This window comes from Sciurus carolinensis, chromosome 7 (assembly GCF_902686445.1).
Source record: "Sciurus carolinensis chromosome 7, mSciCar1.2, whole genome shotgun sequence".
In the NCBI taxonomy this organism is placed as follows: Eukaryota; Metazoa; Chordata; class Mammalia; order Rodentia; family Sciuridae; genus Sciurus; species Sciurus carolinensis.
This window is the reverse complement of record NC_062219.1, coordinates 131,904,399-131,922,792: the sequence shown is the minus strand read 5'-3', so window position 1 is coordinate 131,922,792 and position 18,394 is coordinate 131,904,399. Positions and strand designations below refer to the sequence as shown.

The following is an 18,394-nucleotide window of genomic DNA, read 5'->3' as shown; positions in this document are numbered from 1 at the left end:
GAATGGATCAAGAAACTGTGGCATATATACACAATGGAATATTACTCAGCCTTAAAGGAGAATAAAATTATGGCATTTGCAGGTAAATGAATGGAGCTGGAAAATATCATGCTAAGCAAAATAAACCAATCCCAGAAAACCAAAGGCCAAATGTTTTCTCTGATATGTGGATGCTGATCCATAATTGGCGGGGGGATGAATGGAGGAACTTTGGATTGGGCAGAGGGGTGAGAGGGTTGGGAAGGAGATAGGGGAGTGAGAAAGATGGTGGAATCAGATTGACATCATTACTCTAGGTACTTGTACGATAGCACTAATGGTACAACCAGAGAAATGAGAAGTTGTGCTCCATTTGTGTACATTGAATCAAAATGCATTCTGCTGTCACGTGTAACTAATTAGAACAAAAAAAATGTAGGCAAGATAGGGAGCTGCAGATAATGTATAGCCTGTTATTACAATATTTTCTTGAGGTTTTTCTAGACATGGATATGGAAATATGAGTGCTGTAGAGTAAGATGTAGGTTTACTAGTATTCGGATAATTTCTTAGGCTTTAGAATGTCTTAAAATAACTTTTCTATAGGTCTTTAACAAAAAACTTTTTAACAAAGTAATTTGATGTTTTAAAATTTCACTGTTTCCAAATTTTGATTTTTATCCATTGAATGGGGAATGATTATATGTTTTGGTAGATTTTATAAAATGAGCAATTCAACCTGATGTTTTAAGTTTTCTTTTAAATCTTATGTTCTTCAATTGATGTTATTTCTGTATTTCAGCTATTTTCCTATATTGTGCACACAGGTGCGCATGATTTTTACATGATAGAAAATCAATTGTGGTATAGGAAATATATTTAATAAATTTATACAAAGATGTTCTTGATAACATTACATGTAATTGTGATTGTTTATATTCACATTTTTGTCACATTTTTGTAGCAGTAATAGTTGTAATATATTTTAAATCTTTTTCTCCTTAGAAGTAAATTTCCTCAGAAGGAATTAGAAATGCTGTTCCATGGAATGAGTGCTGATTTTACAAGTGAGAATTTTTCAGCTGCATGGTATCTTATAGAGAACCATTCAACCACCAGGTTAGTGAATGTCAGACTGAACTCTGAGAGCTTCTGCTCCGATGCTAATGATGGGAATTTGAGTATAGTAACTTGAGTTTTAGGTTTGCCTCTGCATGTGGTAACAGTTTTATGTATATGAGTTCTTTGACTTGGGTGAGTCTGTGAACATCTGTATATCAACTTCCTTATTTGTAAGGTGAGATTATTAGAAGTCTCTTATTCTTTACTATAATTTTGTATAAATTTGTATATCTACATTTGTGCAACTCATTAAAATTTTGTGGAGTTTTAGCTGGGGACCTAAGCTGTTGTAAGTACATGTGATATATTGCCCTACTCAAATTTTGACAAATTTTAAGTTCTACTGTGAAATACAGAGCACACTGCCTTTGTTGACCATAGAGCAAAGGAACATGAGTTACAGTATAATTATGTAAATACTTGGCTTAAAATTAACTCAAAATTAGTTTTATGTCCAAGTTACAGTTTTCTCTTTTTGTACTAATTATGTTTTATCTATTCTCTATAAGAGATTTATAACTTCTTTATAAGATTGATTTAAAACAAGTTTAGTGAAAACATATGGATGAATGAATGCTTTATTGCTTAAAATTTATATTCTTGGTAAGTCAACTTGTTAAAATATACCTTAATATAAATTTTTCATTCACTTATTAGGATGAAAACCATTACTGGAGAACATAAGGAAAAGTTAGTATTTTAATAAAAAGTTAGTATTTTAACACATTTGGCTTGATAAATGTCTGAAATAATTCTTTCATTGTAGAAAATGATTCTAATTTTATGGACATACTTTTTTTATTATAACTCAGAATAATTAGTCTGTTTTCTGTGTAGAATTATAATGGCATTCAAGAATATTTTCAAAATTTTATAGCTAGATTTTCGTAGCTCAAATGGAAATCAAATCTAAATATAGAGACCTACCTTTTTGTTCCCTCTTCTTGAGATATAGAGATAAAATATCTTGATCTCAATTATTTAAATTGTGAATTGACCCACAGATTTTATGTAGCTATTATTAAGAATTGTGTATCAACATGGTAAGATTACCATTATGCTCAACGTTCCAAAGTACTTGAACGAATGTAGGAGTCCCACCTTGGAAATATTTGTCTTTCTGTCAGGTAGAAGATATACTCAAAACCCTTTATCTGGTAAATCATGTTTATCATATGTATTTACTTCTTAGGGATTGGATATATTTAAAATTACCATTTGAGGGCTACAAAGCTCTTTATTGTTATTGTAATTTAAGCATCTTTATAAAGGAAAGGTTTAGAGCTAGATAAGAATTTGAAAGCTTTTTGTTTTCATATTAATCTGTGTGCTGCTTCTTAACATAGATTTCAGCATTTCTAGTATTTTACACTTAATGAATGATCTTATTTCTTTTTTCTTGTTACTAGTCTCAAACATTTGATTTCTTAATTTTGTTTCAGCTTTGAACAGCTCAAAACAGCAGTCACCACCCTCAAAAGACAGGCCAACAAGAAGAGTGAGGGCAGTCTGGCATATGTGAAAGGAGGTCTCAGTACATTCTTTGAAGCACAGGATGCCCTCTCAGGTAAGCTGATCCATCTGTTGGGAGCTTCCCCCATGGAAACCTGACACTGTGCTTGCAGAGTGTTTACAGGGTGCGACATTCAGTCTGTATTTATAAAAGTAGAGATCTAAAATGTACCATAAATATTTGTTGCAGACTAGGCTGGAATCTCTTTGAAGGCCTGGTACTTTAAATATTTGTCTCTGAGCCTTTGTTGACCCATCTTACATGTGTGAAATGGGAGACTCCTTTACCTCTCGATGATGCCCAATCTTTGGGACTGATAAGAAATTAAATCCCAATGGGTAAAATTCTAGAATTCTTAAAATCCTTATGTAGCCATCAATATCTTACACATGTGCCAAATTCTATAAAGATGTTGGACTCATTGTGTGTTCAACTTGGAAAGGACTGATGATAACGCGTTGTTTTTTGTAGCCATCATCCTTCCAGCCCCCAACACTCATACACAAAGTTAGCTGTCTACTATCTGCCATTATCTTCATATGTAAGGAAAATTATATTAAGGAGAAATAGAGCTTTAGACATTTCAATGAAAATGTAGGGTAGGTTTTTTTTTAACTACATTTAATTAATAAAAAAATTAATTATTGTTTATCTAGTAAAATGAAAAGTATATTAATAAAAGTTAACCCAAATCTTTTTAAAAGTGAAGGTACCTAAGTATCAGTACCTAATTGTATATTATGAGACTGTACCTTCTTCAACTCAGATAAAATTTTAAAATTAATTTGTTCTCAAAGTATGGACCCCTTTTATTGTTTTTAAAACCCTCTCATTAATTATATATTTGATGCAGTCCCTTTCTTGCAGGTAGAGGTTAGGATTTTGAAGGGCTGAAATGTGAATGCCTAGAAATGAATAGAGCAACGAGGTGCACTTTTTGGATAGATACCGTGCCCTATTTCTTGATGTTTTGCCTTTCTTTCATTGTTCCTGTTGCTGCTTTTTCTTAGTTATCAGTTTTGTGTTATTAAGTAAATGTGGTTGTTCATATGTTCAGTTGCTACAGAAGTGCTTTCCATAAATTATCATAATTGATATGATTTCACTTAGCAAAGATAAATGTTTTACTTTTTTCTTCCACTCTTAAGCATTCATATATGTTCATATTTCCTCATAGTTTTTCTTTTTATAAATGGTGTCCTTCTTGGTAGATTTCAAGAACTTTTATTTGGTGCACTAAATTTATATAGTCTCATTTATTAGAAATTTGCCTTAGAAATATGTTAGTAACTTAAAATTCAGCAAAGTGCCAACCAACTACTAATAAACAAATGACTTTATGGTATATAGAAAATGATTATAATAATAAATTTAAAAACTTTAGATACATTCAGGTATATCTAGTTTTTTTTTTTTTTTTACGTTTTGATGAAAAAGAAATATTTTATAGAAAACATTTTAACAGATTACATAACAAGAACTACTTCCATTGTAGAGATAATAACATTGTGATGTCCTTTGGGGCTTTTTTTTTTTTCTTAGCTTAAACAAGTGTATATGACAAAATTGGATATTGTTTATAAAGTTGTGTTTACTGGAAATCTTTTGTGTTCTTTAGATAAAACCTGCCACACTTTGTGTGATGTTTACCATAGCATTTAATTTGTTTGTAGCTTGTCATTACATTTAATTTCTTTGTACCTTTTCCAGTGATAGTTTTAAGTGAAATTGATCCGTAGTTTTTAAAAAATGCTTGTTTGTTCTGGCTTTAGTGTTATATTGTACAGAATCATATGGATCTCTGCATGTTGGTGGATCTCTATTGGGCTAAGTATGAATATTCAGAATTCTTTGAAATTTGAAAGTTGCTCAGGTAAATTGTTTTACTTTGCTACTATGAAAATTTTCAAAAATGCTAAAAGTACAGATGATAATGTAATCAATCCCTTTATACGTATCACCTAGATTTTATAGTTATGAATATTTTTCCATACTTGCTTTATCAGTGTTTTTGAGGTTGGTTGGTTTGCATTTTGCTGTGATTTTTAAAGCAAATCTCAAGCAACGTGATGTTTCTCTACTATAAACCTTAGTATGAATTCCCCCAAATAAGAACATTTATGTACATAACCCAGTACCAATATAACAGCTAACAAAATTAGTGAAGTCTTGAATATTGACTCATTCTCAGCTTATATTCAGATGTCTATAATTACCCTCAACTTCCTTTGTATAATTTGTTCAAATCAAGATAAATATAATATTTAGGCATTTCATTTTATTTTAAATTTCCTAAACCTCTTTTAAACTGCAACAATCTCATCATATTTTTTTTTGTGGTGCTGGGAATTGAACCCAGGGCCATGCGAGGCAAACACTCTACCAACTGAGCTATATCCCCAGCCCTTCCCTGCCTTCTTATTATTTTTTTCCCATCCCTTTGAAGATAGAGGTCATTTGTTCTTTTGGATACCACACACTGGACTGAGTACTTCCCCATCTTGTCATTTAACTTTGTTTCATTGTTTGAACCTTAGATAAGATTCAATGTCAACATTTTTGACCAGGGATAGTACTGTGTGCTTCCTATTCTATCATACCAGGTATCCTTTAGTGTTTGGTTGGGACACCACAGTGAATCAGAAGTTTCTGTGGTGGAGGTGGTGGAGTTAGGTACCAGCAGTTGATATATGTTTATATACTTTTATTTAGTTTTGGGAGTGTTGGGAATTGAACCCATGGCCTGGGCATGGTAGGCAAGTGAGTGCTATACCACTGAGCTACACCCCAATCCTGAAACACACACACACACATACACATACACACACACACACACACACACACACATACACACACATTTAAATTTACTTTTAAAATTTCTCTGTGTTTTGTTTATTTTGGTTTTGTCTTCCCTAGAAATTGTTTCATTAAAATTTTCATGTTTTTCAGCATAGTATTATAATTTGTAAATCATTTAAAATTCATGTTATAGGCCCTTTTCATAATCTATTCAGTTAATTTGTGTATTATACTTTTCAAAAATGTCAATTCTTCAGTGATACCTTTTTTGTGTTTTTAAAATTTGTAATTTAAATGTTCTCATTAGATGTTATAGTTTGTAGAATTTTTTTGTTTTTAAAGCTGGTTTCTAACAAAGCATATATTTCTTAATCTATGTCAATTTTCTGCTAAAGAGAAGAGGGGCTGGGAATGTAACTGAGTGGTAGGGTGCTTGTCTAAGCATGAGGCCCTGGTTTGATCCCAGTACTAGAAGAAAAAGAAAAGGAAAGGAAAAACAAAAACAAAACCAAAACCAAAAACAAAACAGAAACCAAAAAGAAGAGTGGGGCATGTTCTCTTCAGGGCACACTGATATGTTACCAATGCCTGGTTAATTGCATTATTTAAAACTTGGATATTTATAATAAAGGTAATAGACAAATCTCCCTCTTTAATTTTGATTGTCAGTTTTTCTTTATATGTGAAACCTGTGTTATTTGATGACTTGTGCTCTCTTGATGTTATTACTGCAATAATACAGTAACAACATCCAAAGAGAAGGACAGTGCCCAGGGTCACCCTCAGGTTTGGTAATATATTAGAAGGACTCACAGAACTCACTGAAAGCTGATGTGTTCACATTTTTGGTTTATTATTAGGAAAAGATACAGATAATAGTTAGCCAAAGGAAGTCAAATGGGGCAGGATCTAGGAAGTTCATGTGGGGTGCTTTCAGTTTTTGTCTCTTGGAAGCATGGACAACACTGACTTTCCTGGGTATAATGTGTGAAATAGACACACAGCCAGTGAGGGAGCTATTTCCTGTCAGTATTGAATGTTCATTGCACACATAGAATCAATGACCATTTTAGCTGATTCCAGTCTCCAGGCCCCTGAAAGGTCAAGGTGCTACTGAGTGATTCAAAGCCCTCACCATAAATCACATTGTTAAATTATCTGCTATGACCCAAGTATTCTAGGTAAACATTTTTATCAGGTAGAATATTCCAAGAACTTCATGATTACCTCCCAGTAATTGAAGGAAAAGGCCAAATCTTTTTTGAGGAGGTGGCAAGATTAATTCTTTGCTGAACATGTTAACATTTTATATTTTTCCTTTTGAAAGCATTTGCTTGAAATATTATCTTTTTTTTTTTTTTTTTTAAAGCAGTGTTAGGGATGGAACCCAGGGCTTTGTGCACCCAAACCTATCCATAGTATTCTTTGCGAACTTTCAGAAGTTTAGATTTGGGAAGATGTCTTATGAGCAACATGAGGCAGGATTTTTATTTTTTAAATGGTATTCTGAGAACTTTTTCCTTTTAATAGAATTTAAGCCATTTATCATAACTGAAAATTTTATCCTGTGGTCATGTTCTATTATTGCTTTTGGTTCTTCATTTTTCTCTTTCCTCTATAAATTGTATTGTTTACAGATTGGGAAAAATGTTTTTAAATTCTTACAAAATTGTCTTTTGATTTTTGTTGTGTGTGACAACATTTTAGCATAACTTTGTTTCCTATGCTTTTTCCTGGTTTTAATAAGTTAAAGTTATAAACCCAGTTTCTTATTTTAGTTTTTCTTTTTCATTTCAGTGTTGTTTAGATTTATTTTGTCTTTTGCATTTAATTTTACCACAATTATATAAAATTTACTGATACCTGTAAATTTAATTGATCTTAATATGTATCACCAGTCCTTTCCTATTTCATCTTCCCTGTCTTTGAATTTTTTATTTTAAGCAATGGGTATATCTTTCATGTTGTATCTTTTGAATTCTTAAATGTCTGATAATGTGTCTTGCCTTTATACATTAACAACCTATGTACTATACAAGAATTATTTTGTGAAGGTTTTGATCTGTTTACCTTTAGTATTAGAAGAAATCTTTAACCAACACAATCTTTATAATGTGTAAGTAAATTATTTGTTTTTATTTCAGTTTATATGCTTAGAAGATGTATATGCTTAGCCTTTAATTAAGAAAAAAAAAAGGAAGGAAAAAAAGAACATTTTGTTGTTAGTGTCTATTGATAGATATATGAAGATGATCCAGGCAGGTTTGGTTTTCTAGGACCCAGATTTCTAAATGAGTCATTTTTTTAGTCTTCTAGAAAGTAGTTGAAATTATAATTTATTGTTTTTCTTTAGTATAACTGAGGAAGGAAAGGAATCACAGATTACTTAATTTAAATGTAATTTATATATGATTTAGCCACTCTGTGCTAGTCAGCTTTCTACTACTATAACGACATACCTGAGATAATTAACATTTAAGAATAAAAGTTTATTTTAGATCTAGATTCTGGATGTTCCAGTCCAGGAAGAGGAGGATGAGGGCATGGCTTTGGGCCTCTAACAAAACAGCACATGGTAGTGGGAATATGTGGTGGAACAAACTCTCACCTCAGAAAGCAAAGAAGAAGGAAAGGAAAGTACCAGCATCCCACAGTCTCCCTCATGGGTACACCCCCAGTAAACCAAGAATCTCCTACAAGACTGTCCTCTCTCCTCTCAGAGAATCATAGCACCTTCCACTAGTGTCACCCTGAGCAGCAAACCTTTCACATGGGCGTCTGTGTTAAAATTCAGTAGAATAAGTAAAAACTAAATGTGTGAGAGACATCTATGAATTTAAATTAATAGTGCATATTTTTTAACCCTTTCTCATTGCCTCTTTAGTAAGTATAATCCCCCCACAGCCTGACATGCTAGCCAAATTAAGCAGCAACCTGTCTTTATAAGGGCCAGGAGTTAAGTTTGCTTTTGTTTATCATCGCTAGGATTGATAACAGTGATGATGAATTCATAATAGAGGCTATGTGAAATATTTGCTATCTAACATAAAATGGTTATAGTATATATAGAACTGTACCTCACACCTGGATTCTTGTAGATGTTGCTCATACACATGTCATTCCTAGTGCCTCATTTAATATTGGTATTTATATAAATGTAAGGACAGATATTTTGAAAAATTTTTGATTTAAATTGCAAGTTTCACATCCATATTTTACTCAAGTTAAATAAAATGATTAACTAATTTCAGTGAATCAGTAGGCAATCTTTGTATAACCCTGTTTTTTATTTGAATAGTACTTTTATACCTACCATTTTTGGTTTCCCAAATAATTTACGATGTTCAACTGTCTCACATATTTAAGTTTTAATAGATTAGAAACAATAACAAACCTGTGATCATGTACTGATTTGCTTATTGAGTTATTTTATTTAAAAATGTTTTCTGAGAAAATAAAAGGTCAAAAGAACCAGACATTTGGTTATTTGGCTTAATTTTCTGGAAAATCGGATTGCCTTTATCAGATCCTAGTGTCTCTTGGTCCTCATGCTTGGCTGACAGCTTGACAGTGGCTCTGCTGTAGTGGAGATGGGTGGGAGGAAGTTGCTTTGTCAGCAAAAAGGATTGTAAACTGAGCTGTAGAACCAAGGTCACCTCATCTTGACCTGCTGATCAGTAAGGGTTATGTCAGCATCAGAAAATGTGACTGCATGATTTTCTTTAATGCTGATTTTGACTTAGAGAATAACATTCAATGCAGTGCTAAGGTGTAATGTCTTATTGCTCAGGACAAACTACATGCAGTGCCTCCTTAGTGTGTGCCAAATGTTCTTTTACAACCAGGATTGTCAGAAAACCACAGTGGCTTTTAAATAGTGTGATCTGATTTGCTCACGCAGAGCATGGAAATCTTTCTAGTTATGCTCTTTAATACTTAGGTATATAGTTTGTCTCCTTTTCTTAAAAATAGGGAAGGAAGTTCTTTTCCTTTTGACTTCACAAGTCAAACTGAAATATAAGCTTTGACATATAGAACGTTTTGTGACACTTTTACTATATAACCCAAATTTGAAACATTAGAGAAATTACTTTCTTTTCACTTCTGAATCCAACAAGACAATTAAAAAATAGTGGCTACTTGTTTTTCTAAATGTATTTCTTTTTCGTCAACAGAGGAGGAATCTGTTTATTTTAGAATTCAAATGAAATTTGAGGTGACTTTATTAGGAAAAAAGTATTAAAATAGAATTGGGATTAAAAAGTAACTAAAAGAAGCAGAAATGGAGTCAGGAGGATTACAAGTTCAAAGCCAGCCTCAGTAACTTAGTGAGGCCCTAAGCAACTTAGGGAGACCCTGTCTCAAAAAATAAAAAGGTTTGGGGATGTGGTTCAGTGGTTAAGCGCCCCTGGTTTCAATCCCCAGTATCGCTCCTCTCTACAAGAAAAGGAGCAGAGAAGTAGATGTTATCAGGCTTTGAAAATATGTTCATAGTCTGTTTGGGCACTAAATTTGACTCAGAATTTTCTGACCAGTTAGCCAGAGGAAATACATTGAATTGTATAGGGCTCATAAAAGAAATACAACACACACACATTTACATATACAAATGTTTTTGTTTGTGGATTTCTTTTTTTCAGCATAAATCTACCATCTATGACTAGAAGGCTAAAGCAGAACCTGAAAAATTCCTTTTTAAGAAAGAGTTTTAATCACTGTTTGAATGTCAGAGAATAGCTAATATTTAAGTGATATTCATTTTAGTATACTATGTGAAAAACTGTGGAGTTAGATGTCTTGTATTTGGGTTTCTCTAGAGCAAGTTATGTAACAGAATAGAAATCCTAGGTGTTTTAGCATCTATTATTTTGAGGAGATGAGACTCTTGTATTTGAACTGAATGCAGTTCCCAACTAACATATTAAATTTATTGTTTTCATTTTACAAAAATGAAAACAGACAATCTAAATTGCTTGTTCAGGCTGGGAGTGTAGGGCAAGGTTTTAAGCACTGGGATTAGACTGCCTGGGTTCAGTTTTATGAGTTTGACTTTGTGACCTAGGTCAAGTTGTTTAATTTCATGAATCTGTGTTTTTTTGTATTGTAACATAGAAATGATGTTAGAACATACATCCTTGGCTTCTTACAAGATGAAAAACAGGTTGGAAATTTATAGTGATTAGCTTAGTGTCAAGGCTCAATTAGTGTTTCTGGATGTATTATTTTTTTCACAATTCTGAATGTGAAATTACATTTGTTTTGACATATTTCTTAGTTCTTCACCTATATAAGCCTGATTTACTGTTCAAAACCTCATCTCTTCAATAGTTAATAGCTAAATATGTATTATAAAGTAATTTCCTGATAATCTTTATTGGAATCAGAGAGCTAAATCAATAAAAGCAAATAAAACTCCCATGAAATTTATACATCCAGAGTTGACATATTTGGTAGATGTTGCTAGATACTTCCTTGGAACCTACAGGTGATTTATTGTGAATAAAACAAAACAAAACAAACAAACAAACAAAAATATATATATATTTTGCCATGTTGTATCCCAAGGCTGATATTAACTTTTTTGTTGGTGTTGTCATACTTCAAATAGTAGCATTTCTGTTTTGCAAATGGTGAAACAGAAATAAAAATCATGACCAAATATCAAATATATTAGTATAAGACCCAGACCCAGATCTCACTTTTCTTTTTTTTTTTTTATTGTAAACAAATGGGATACATGTTGTTTCTCTGTTTGTACATGGAGTCAAGGCATACCATTTGTGTAATCATAAATTTACATAGGGTAATGTTGTTTGATTCATTCTGTTATTTTCTTTCCTTCCCCCCCACCCCTCCCACCCCTCTTTTCCCTCTGTACAGTCCTTCCTCCATTCTTGCCACCCTCCTTAACCCTAACCCTAAACCTAACCCTAACCCTAACGCTAACCTCTCCCACCCCCCATTATATGTCCTCATCCGCTTATCAGCGAGATCATTTGTCCTTTAGTTTTTTGAGATTGACTTATCTCACTTAGCATGATATTCTCCAATTTCATCCATTTACCTGCAAATGCCATAATTTTATCATTCTTTATGGCTGAGTAATATTCCATTGTATATATATACCACAGTTTCTTTATCCATTCATCAATTGAAGGACATCTAGGTTGGTTCCACAATCTGGCTATGGTGAATTGAGCAGCAGTGAACATTAATGTGGCTGTATCTCTGTAGTATGCTGATTTTAAGTCCTTTGGGTATAGGCCAAGGAGTGGGATAGCTGGGTCAAATGGTGGTTCCATTCCAAGCTGTCTGAGGAATCTCCATACTGCTTTCCAGAGTGGCTGCACGAATTTGCAATCCCACCAGCAATCTATGAGTGTACCTTTTTCCCCACATCCTCGCCAACACCTATTGTTGCTTTTGTTCTTGATAATCGTCATTCTAATTGGGGTGAGATGGAATCTTAGGGTAGTTTTGATTTGCATTTCTCTTATTACTAGAGATGTTGAACATTTTTTCATATATCTGTTGATTGGTTGATTGCTTGTACATCTTCTTCTGTGAAGTGTCTGCTCATCTTTTTTTCTTTTCTTTTTTCATTCATCTGTTTTTATCACCCAGTCTAGAAGATCAGATGATTGAGTATGTATATTATGTACTATTTTAATAATGTTAAACTATGAATAACTCAGATGGTGTCTGCTGGGGACTTTATAAAATATTACATGTTTGTGCTCCTTTCCAGCAGTGAAAATAATATTACCATTTTTTAAAGCTGTTTAAAAATGTCATCTGGATGTAATATCTTCCTACCCATTAAAATGGCCTGCATTTTAACTAGATTTTTTTTTCCTTCTTCTAGCCATCCATCAAAAATTAGAGGCTGATGGAACGGAAAAAGTAGAAGGATCCATGACGCAGAAACTGGAGAATGTTCTGAACAGTAAGTTTTGTCTTACTACCTGAAAGTATTTATGGGCTTTATACAAGCTTTAATATAGTTTTTAGACCTGATTTCAGAGGACAGGGTGGGGAGTTGCATTTAGTATTCATTTCTAAATAGTAGTGATTTAACAAACATAAAGGGGTATTCCAAACAAACATTGGAAATGAAGGTCCTGTTTCTGTTTTTACTTTATTTATGAGAAATCCTAACTTGAAAGCAAGCCATTTTACTTCTTAAGAAATAAAATTTGCTACCTTAAAACAGACCAGAGTGAAATGCACTGAGGCAGTAGCTGGGTTTGTCATTGACCAAAAACCTGAAAAGTCATCTTTAAGCATCTACCAGTGTTTAATGCAGGTAACCTCAGGTGTAAGAACAACAGATGCTTAAGGAATTGCTTGTTTACACCTTGCATTTCTTCAAAAGGAATTTGGGCAACTGTCTGTTTAAGAGTGAGTCTAACTCTGAGACATTTTCTAAGAACTGTAGGTCCAGGAGAAAATGCTATATGTAAAAATTTGTGTTCTGTCCACCTCCTCTTTTCTCCTTTTTAAGACATCTTGGGCCCCAGCTACTTATCCAACTGATTTAGAAGAAGCTTAGCAATTGAATTAGTCCTTGTTGTTTTATTAGTGGCTTAAAATTACATTGTCCTGTTTTACACATGTAGTTAACATTTGATATGAAGTGATAATTTGCATGGGAATCTCCTTGTTTTTAAATATAATATAGCATATATGATTTCCTTATAAAGAAGGGTTAATAAAAAAAATTTAAAAACCTCACTTTGAGTTTTTAAACATTCTATGCATATAGGACTGTGATATGAAACTAGTTTTGCACTTTTGGATTAATTTGGTTCCATGAGCAGAATTTATGGATGTAAGTATCTGTTCACAAACTTGGGGAATTCTTAATAAGAAAGTATTTACTTGAAAAAAAAAAAGCTTCGATGGGTGTGGTGGTACATGCCTGTAAGCCCAACTAATCTGGAGCCTAAGGCAGGAGGACTGTAAGTCTGAGGCTGGCTTTTGCAATTTAATAAGACTCTGTAAATTAAAAGGGCTACTATGCAGCTCAGTGGTAAAAGTGCCCTTGGGTGTAGTCCTCTGTACTTCTAGGAGTTGGGAATGGGGGTTAATTTGGTGTTAGCTTTCCTTGGTGTTAGAATCTGAATACTTGGATTTTATTCTAAATTTGTGAATTTGAAAGCACTTAGAAATCTTCTCTTCTGATGAGTTTCGTTATTAGTATTGTTATTTTTTTGCCCTAAGATTTTGCCTTGCTTTTGTGTCTTACAATTAAGTCACCAACTTTGTTAAAATATGTGTATTATGAATTCTACCCAAATAAATAATGTAGTCAGACATTTTAAGGTTTTGGAAGGATGTTTTGTACTTAGGGATGTTATTTGCGCTGTAGACATTGTCATCAAACCATGATATCTATTATAAAAAAACTGAGATCACTCCATTAACTTGTAAAAGGTGACATAGGTATAGCTGACATTCAGCACAGCATTGTGTCAGTAGAAGAGGTACTTGTTAAAGTTTGACTTAAGGTTCCTTTTATTTGTTAGATTTAGCAATATGTGGTAACACAGTTTTCTTCTCGTAGGGTATAGTTTGGAAATAATCTCTTGGGAATTGGAGTATAGAAGTTGTAGGGGAAATTGTTTTATTCTGTTTTCTACCATAAACTTTTTCTAAAAATGTGTCACAGTAATTCTCTACTGAAGTTTGCTCTTTTGGGATAAAGTTAGGCTTGACTGACATAAATTAGTCACTTCTTTATAAGACTCTCAGGGTTTTTTAAAGGAAAAAATATTCTTAAAATATAGCAATTTATAATAATTTCCTTTTTTCCAGAAAAATTCTTTGTCAAAATGATGTTGATGTTTGCTATCTTCGTATAAGGTTTTGCTAATTCAGGTCAGCATGACAAACGTTTATTTCACATTAGCTGTGTAAAGTCTTGGGCTAAGCCTGCTAATCAAAAGAGATGTGGCTGCAGTGTTGCAAGAGTGTCTTCTGTGTGGATGAGAGTATTTTAGGTAGTCAGGGATTCAAGTGTTGTAGAAGCAGTGAAAACACAGAGAACTGAAAAAAAAATAATAATTATAGGAGTACTACTGAACATTTAATTGCTTTTCTTTTGAAAAGGGTAGAAGGAATAAATGAGTATGGAAGGAATATATGAGTGTGAATATCATTAGTTTGCTTAAATTATTACTAATGCTTTTATCTTACATATAAGAATATGCTTACTTAAATGGAACTTTCTTTTTCAATTTTTTAACACCTTTTTTTCAATGTTGACAACTTTTGTTGAAATTGTTTTCGATTTTCATTGACACATGCTTCTCATATTTACTTGAACTTAAAATTGTTTTCTTGATTTCAAGTCAGTGTTGAATTTTATTCATTTATATCAAATTCATTTATTTGGCATGCATTGTGGTGCGTGCCTATAATCCCAGTGACTTGGGTGACTGAGCAACTTAGTGAGACCCTGTCTGAAAATAAAAAATGAAAAGGAAAGGGAAGATAGCTCACTGGTAAAGCATGTCTGGGTTTAGTCCCCAGTACCCACCCCCCCACCCCTCCACAAAAAAGTCACTTATCTATTTTTACTTCTTCCCAAAGTATAGAACAGTACTGTCCAATAGAAATTCTACAATGATGAAACAAAGTTATTAAACACTTCCGATGTGGCTTGAATAACTGAGGAATTGGGTTTTTTTTTATCCCCAAGCTCTGGAGATGAACCCAGGAACTTGTTAAATGCTAGGTATGCACTCTACCACTGAATAATATCTCCAACCCTGAATTTTCAATTGTTATTTAATTTTAATTAATTTAGCTGTGTTTATCACTATGACAAAATATCTGAGAAAATCAGTTTAAAAGGAGGAAAGGTTTATTTTGGCCTGTGGTTTCAGAGGTTTCAATCTAATATGGTCAGTTGTCTCCATTGTTTTGGGGCTTGTGATAAGGCAAAATAATATGGCAGGGAGTGCTTGGTGGAGCAAAGCTACTTACCTCATGATAGCTATGAAGAGAGAAGAAGGGGCCAGGTCCCCATAACCCCTTCAGGGACACACTACTAATTACCTAACTTCCTCTCACTAGGCCCAACTTCCTAAAGGTTCCACCATCTCCTAGTAGCACAATAGGCAGGTGACCAAATCTTCAGAACATGGGCTTTTAGGGACCATTCAAGATGCAAACTATAGCACCAATTAAGTCTTGTAAGTCTTGTACTGGGTTTTTTTTTTTTTTTTTTTTTGGTGAGTCAGTGTCTCACAAAGTTGCCAAGGTTGGATTCAGTCTCCTGAGTCACTGGGATTATAGATGTGTACCACCACACCCAGTAGCCTTAGGTGGCTAGCAGCTACTGGATTACAGTGCAGATACAGATAGTACAGTGTAAGTATTTGTAGGTAAGTATTTGTAGTGGTTATGGTAATAATAGCTGTTTTAGTTAGCTTTTTCAACACTGTGACCAAAGCACTTGACAATAACACTTAAAGTAGGAAAAGTTTATTTGGCTCACAATTTCAGATGTCTTAGTCCTTAGACAGCTAGCTCCCTCGCTCTAGGCCCTAGGTGAGGCAGCATATCATGGAGAAAGGACCCAGTGGAAGAAACACTTAGCTCATGGTGGGGTCAAGAAGCAGAAAGAGGAAAGGAGAGGGGAAAGGGACCACAGGAAGGTTGAACCCATCTAGGGCACATCCTAGTGACCCACCTCTTCTAGCCATCTTGTTTTGTTTTATTTTATTTTACTTTATTTTATTTTTTGCAGTGCTGGCACTTGAACCCAGAGGTGCTGTACCACTGAACTACATCCCCAGCCTATTTTTATTTATTTATTTTTTTTGAGACAGGATGCTGCTGAATAGCAGAAGCTAGCCTGGAATTTATAAGCCTCCTGAGTTGCTGGGATTACATGTGTGTACTGCTGTGCCCAACTGTCCATTTTTATTGATGGAAAAATTGAAGCACAGAAAATTAAATTAGCTACATAAATTCATACAAATAGCAGGTGGAAAAACTAGGAATTATAATATTAATGCACAAGTTTGGAGCCAGATTTCTGGAATAATTGTTTGATATTGTGTGTCTCAGTTATTAAAGTTTGGTTAAATAAACACCTGACAAACAACAACATAGTTCAGGTTTTGGTTACTGCAGTATATTCACTGAAATTGTGTAATTGGTTCATAAGAAGAAAATGTATCAAACAACAAAATGTGATGACACTGTAAGTGAAATTCAGATCCAACATAATTGGAGTTATGGAAGATGGTGACAGTGGGAATGACCCTGCTGCTGTTCAGGACTGGAGATGTGTCTCTGGAGGAACTCAGTAAAGGTGATCTTACCAACATAACTATGAGAAGTGCTTGTGAAGCAAAGGAAATGTCCCAAGGGAAGTGATGCTTAAAAGCACCCTCAGAGATATTTCACAAGATTAAAAGTGCAAAGGTTAAAATGTTGGAAACTGATTTACACTTGGAAAGAAGATAATTTGTCAAAGTATTAAAAAGATGTTTGATATATATTGTAAATTTTAGGACCAAAAAAAGCATGAAGTCTTATAAGTTCTAAAAAGAAATAAAACACTTCTCATTGTTTCTAATATTTTAAACTGGATACTAATAAGCAAGTTAGTTTTATAATTTTTATTTTTCCTATTCATTTGTAATTAATGGCATGTAAGTTTTAATGTTTAAGCGAACATTTTTAGATGTCATAGAGAATTGTATAGATGCTCTTTGACCTAAGATGTGTTCATGTTCTCATAAGCTCATTATTAAGTTAAATGTGCATTTATTGCACCTAACAACTTCATGATGGTAGGACAGACTAGGAGCTACATCTCAGTGCTACCACCCATTCATCTCAAGAGAGCATCTGATTGCATATTGCTAGCCTGGGAAAACATCCAAATTTAAAATTTCAAGTATAGTTTCTATAGAACACTTATCAATTTCATACCATGGTAGAGTTGAAAAATCCTAAGGGGAACCATTGTTAAGTTGGGGGGACTGTGATTTTCCCATTGTTTAGATCACTTTGTTGGGTTTCAGCATACCAGCCACTATCATGGTCCCCCACATTGTGTAAAACGTGACTTTTCTATACTTCACTGTGCTACCTCTCTGGGTAAAAACAATACTGCTCATTGATTCAGACTGATATTTTAATTCTTGCTCTGTAAGCATTTATTGAGCATACTTTTGTTTTATCCCAGGGATAAAGATAAAACTTGTATTTTTCTTCTAAAAGTTTATAACATCTTGGAAAATATAGACAAATACAGACACTAAAGCAGGTGATTGGATTATAATGTGACAGTACTCTGAAGTAATAATACTCTGCTGGTAGTAATCCTGGGGTATATCTGGAGTGTACATGTGAAAAGTGGAGGGCCCTGGGTTCTATCCCCAGCCCTGGGGGGAAAATAGTAGAGTGAAGTGGAGAGAATATCATGTTGGTCATGTGCACCTTAAAAGGGGAGTAGGAAGTAGCCAGACCGGCAGAGGTTGATGAGTGGGAAGCTCAGCAGAGATGGTTACAGATCCTAGAAGGACTAGCAGCATGAGGGAGAAGGTAGTGACTTCAGAAAGGAGGTGGGATGCAGTATGTGTAATGCCTGCTGTGTAGTGCTATGAGGCAGACGGGGCTTGCTCAATATAATCTCTCTGTACCTTAGTGTGGAATTTGTCTCTATCCCGAAGACTAATGGTGAGTGATTAGAGGAATTTAATAAGGGATTGATGTGACAAGATTTTTGGAAGAGCAGTTTGCCATCTGTAGAGGGAGCTGCACTGAAGGCAGGGAGAGTCCATAACAGTAAGGTAAGGTTGTGACCTTATGAGGACTCCCCACCAAAACAGGTGGGTAAAGTAGAGCCAGCAGCAGGGGAGAAACATTAAAGAGATAAGGATGGCAGTATTTGGTCTCTGGTTTGAGTTGGGAAGTAAGAAAAAGGAAGTGATTAGTGATGACTTGTTTTCTGGCCTT

The 18,394-nt window shown here is 33.9% G+C and overlaps 1 protein-coding gene across 5 annotated transcripts in view; it reads left to right on the top strand.

Moving 5' to 3' along the window:
• Exoc2 (exocyst complex component 2) overlaps positions 1–18,394 on the top strand; it is a 205,587-nt gene that overhangs the window by 64,127 nt on the left and 123,066 nt on the right. For all 5 annotated transcript variants that reach the window (XM_047557921.1, XM_047557922.1, XM_047557923.1 and 2 more), the window contains 3 exons: positions 985–1,098; positions 2,544–2,668; positions 12,279–12,359. In XM_047557921.1, coding sequence (XP_047413877.1) covers positions 985–1,098; positions 2,544–2,668; positions 12,279–12,359 — 320 coding nt within the window. The remainder of the gene's footprint in view (positions 1–984; positions 1,099–2,543; positions 2,669–12,278; positions 12,360–18,394) is intronic.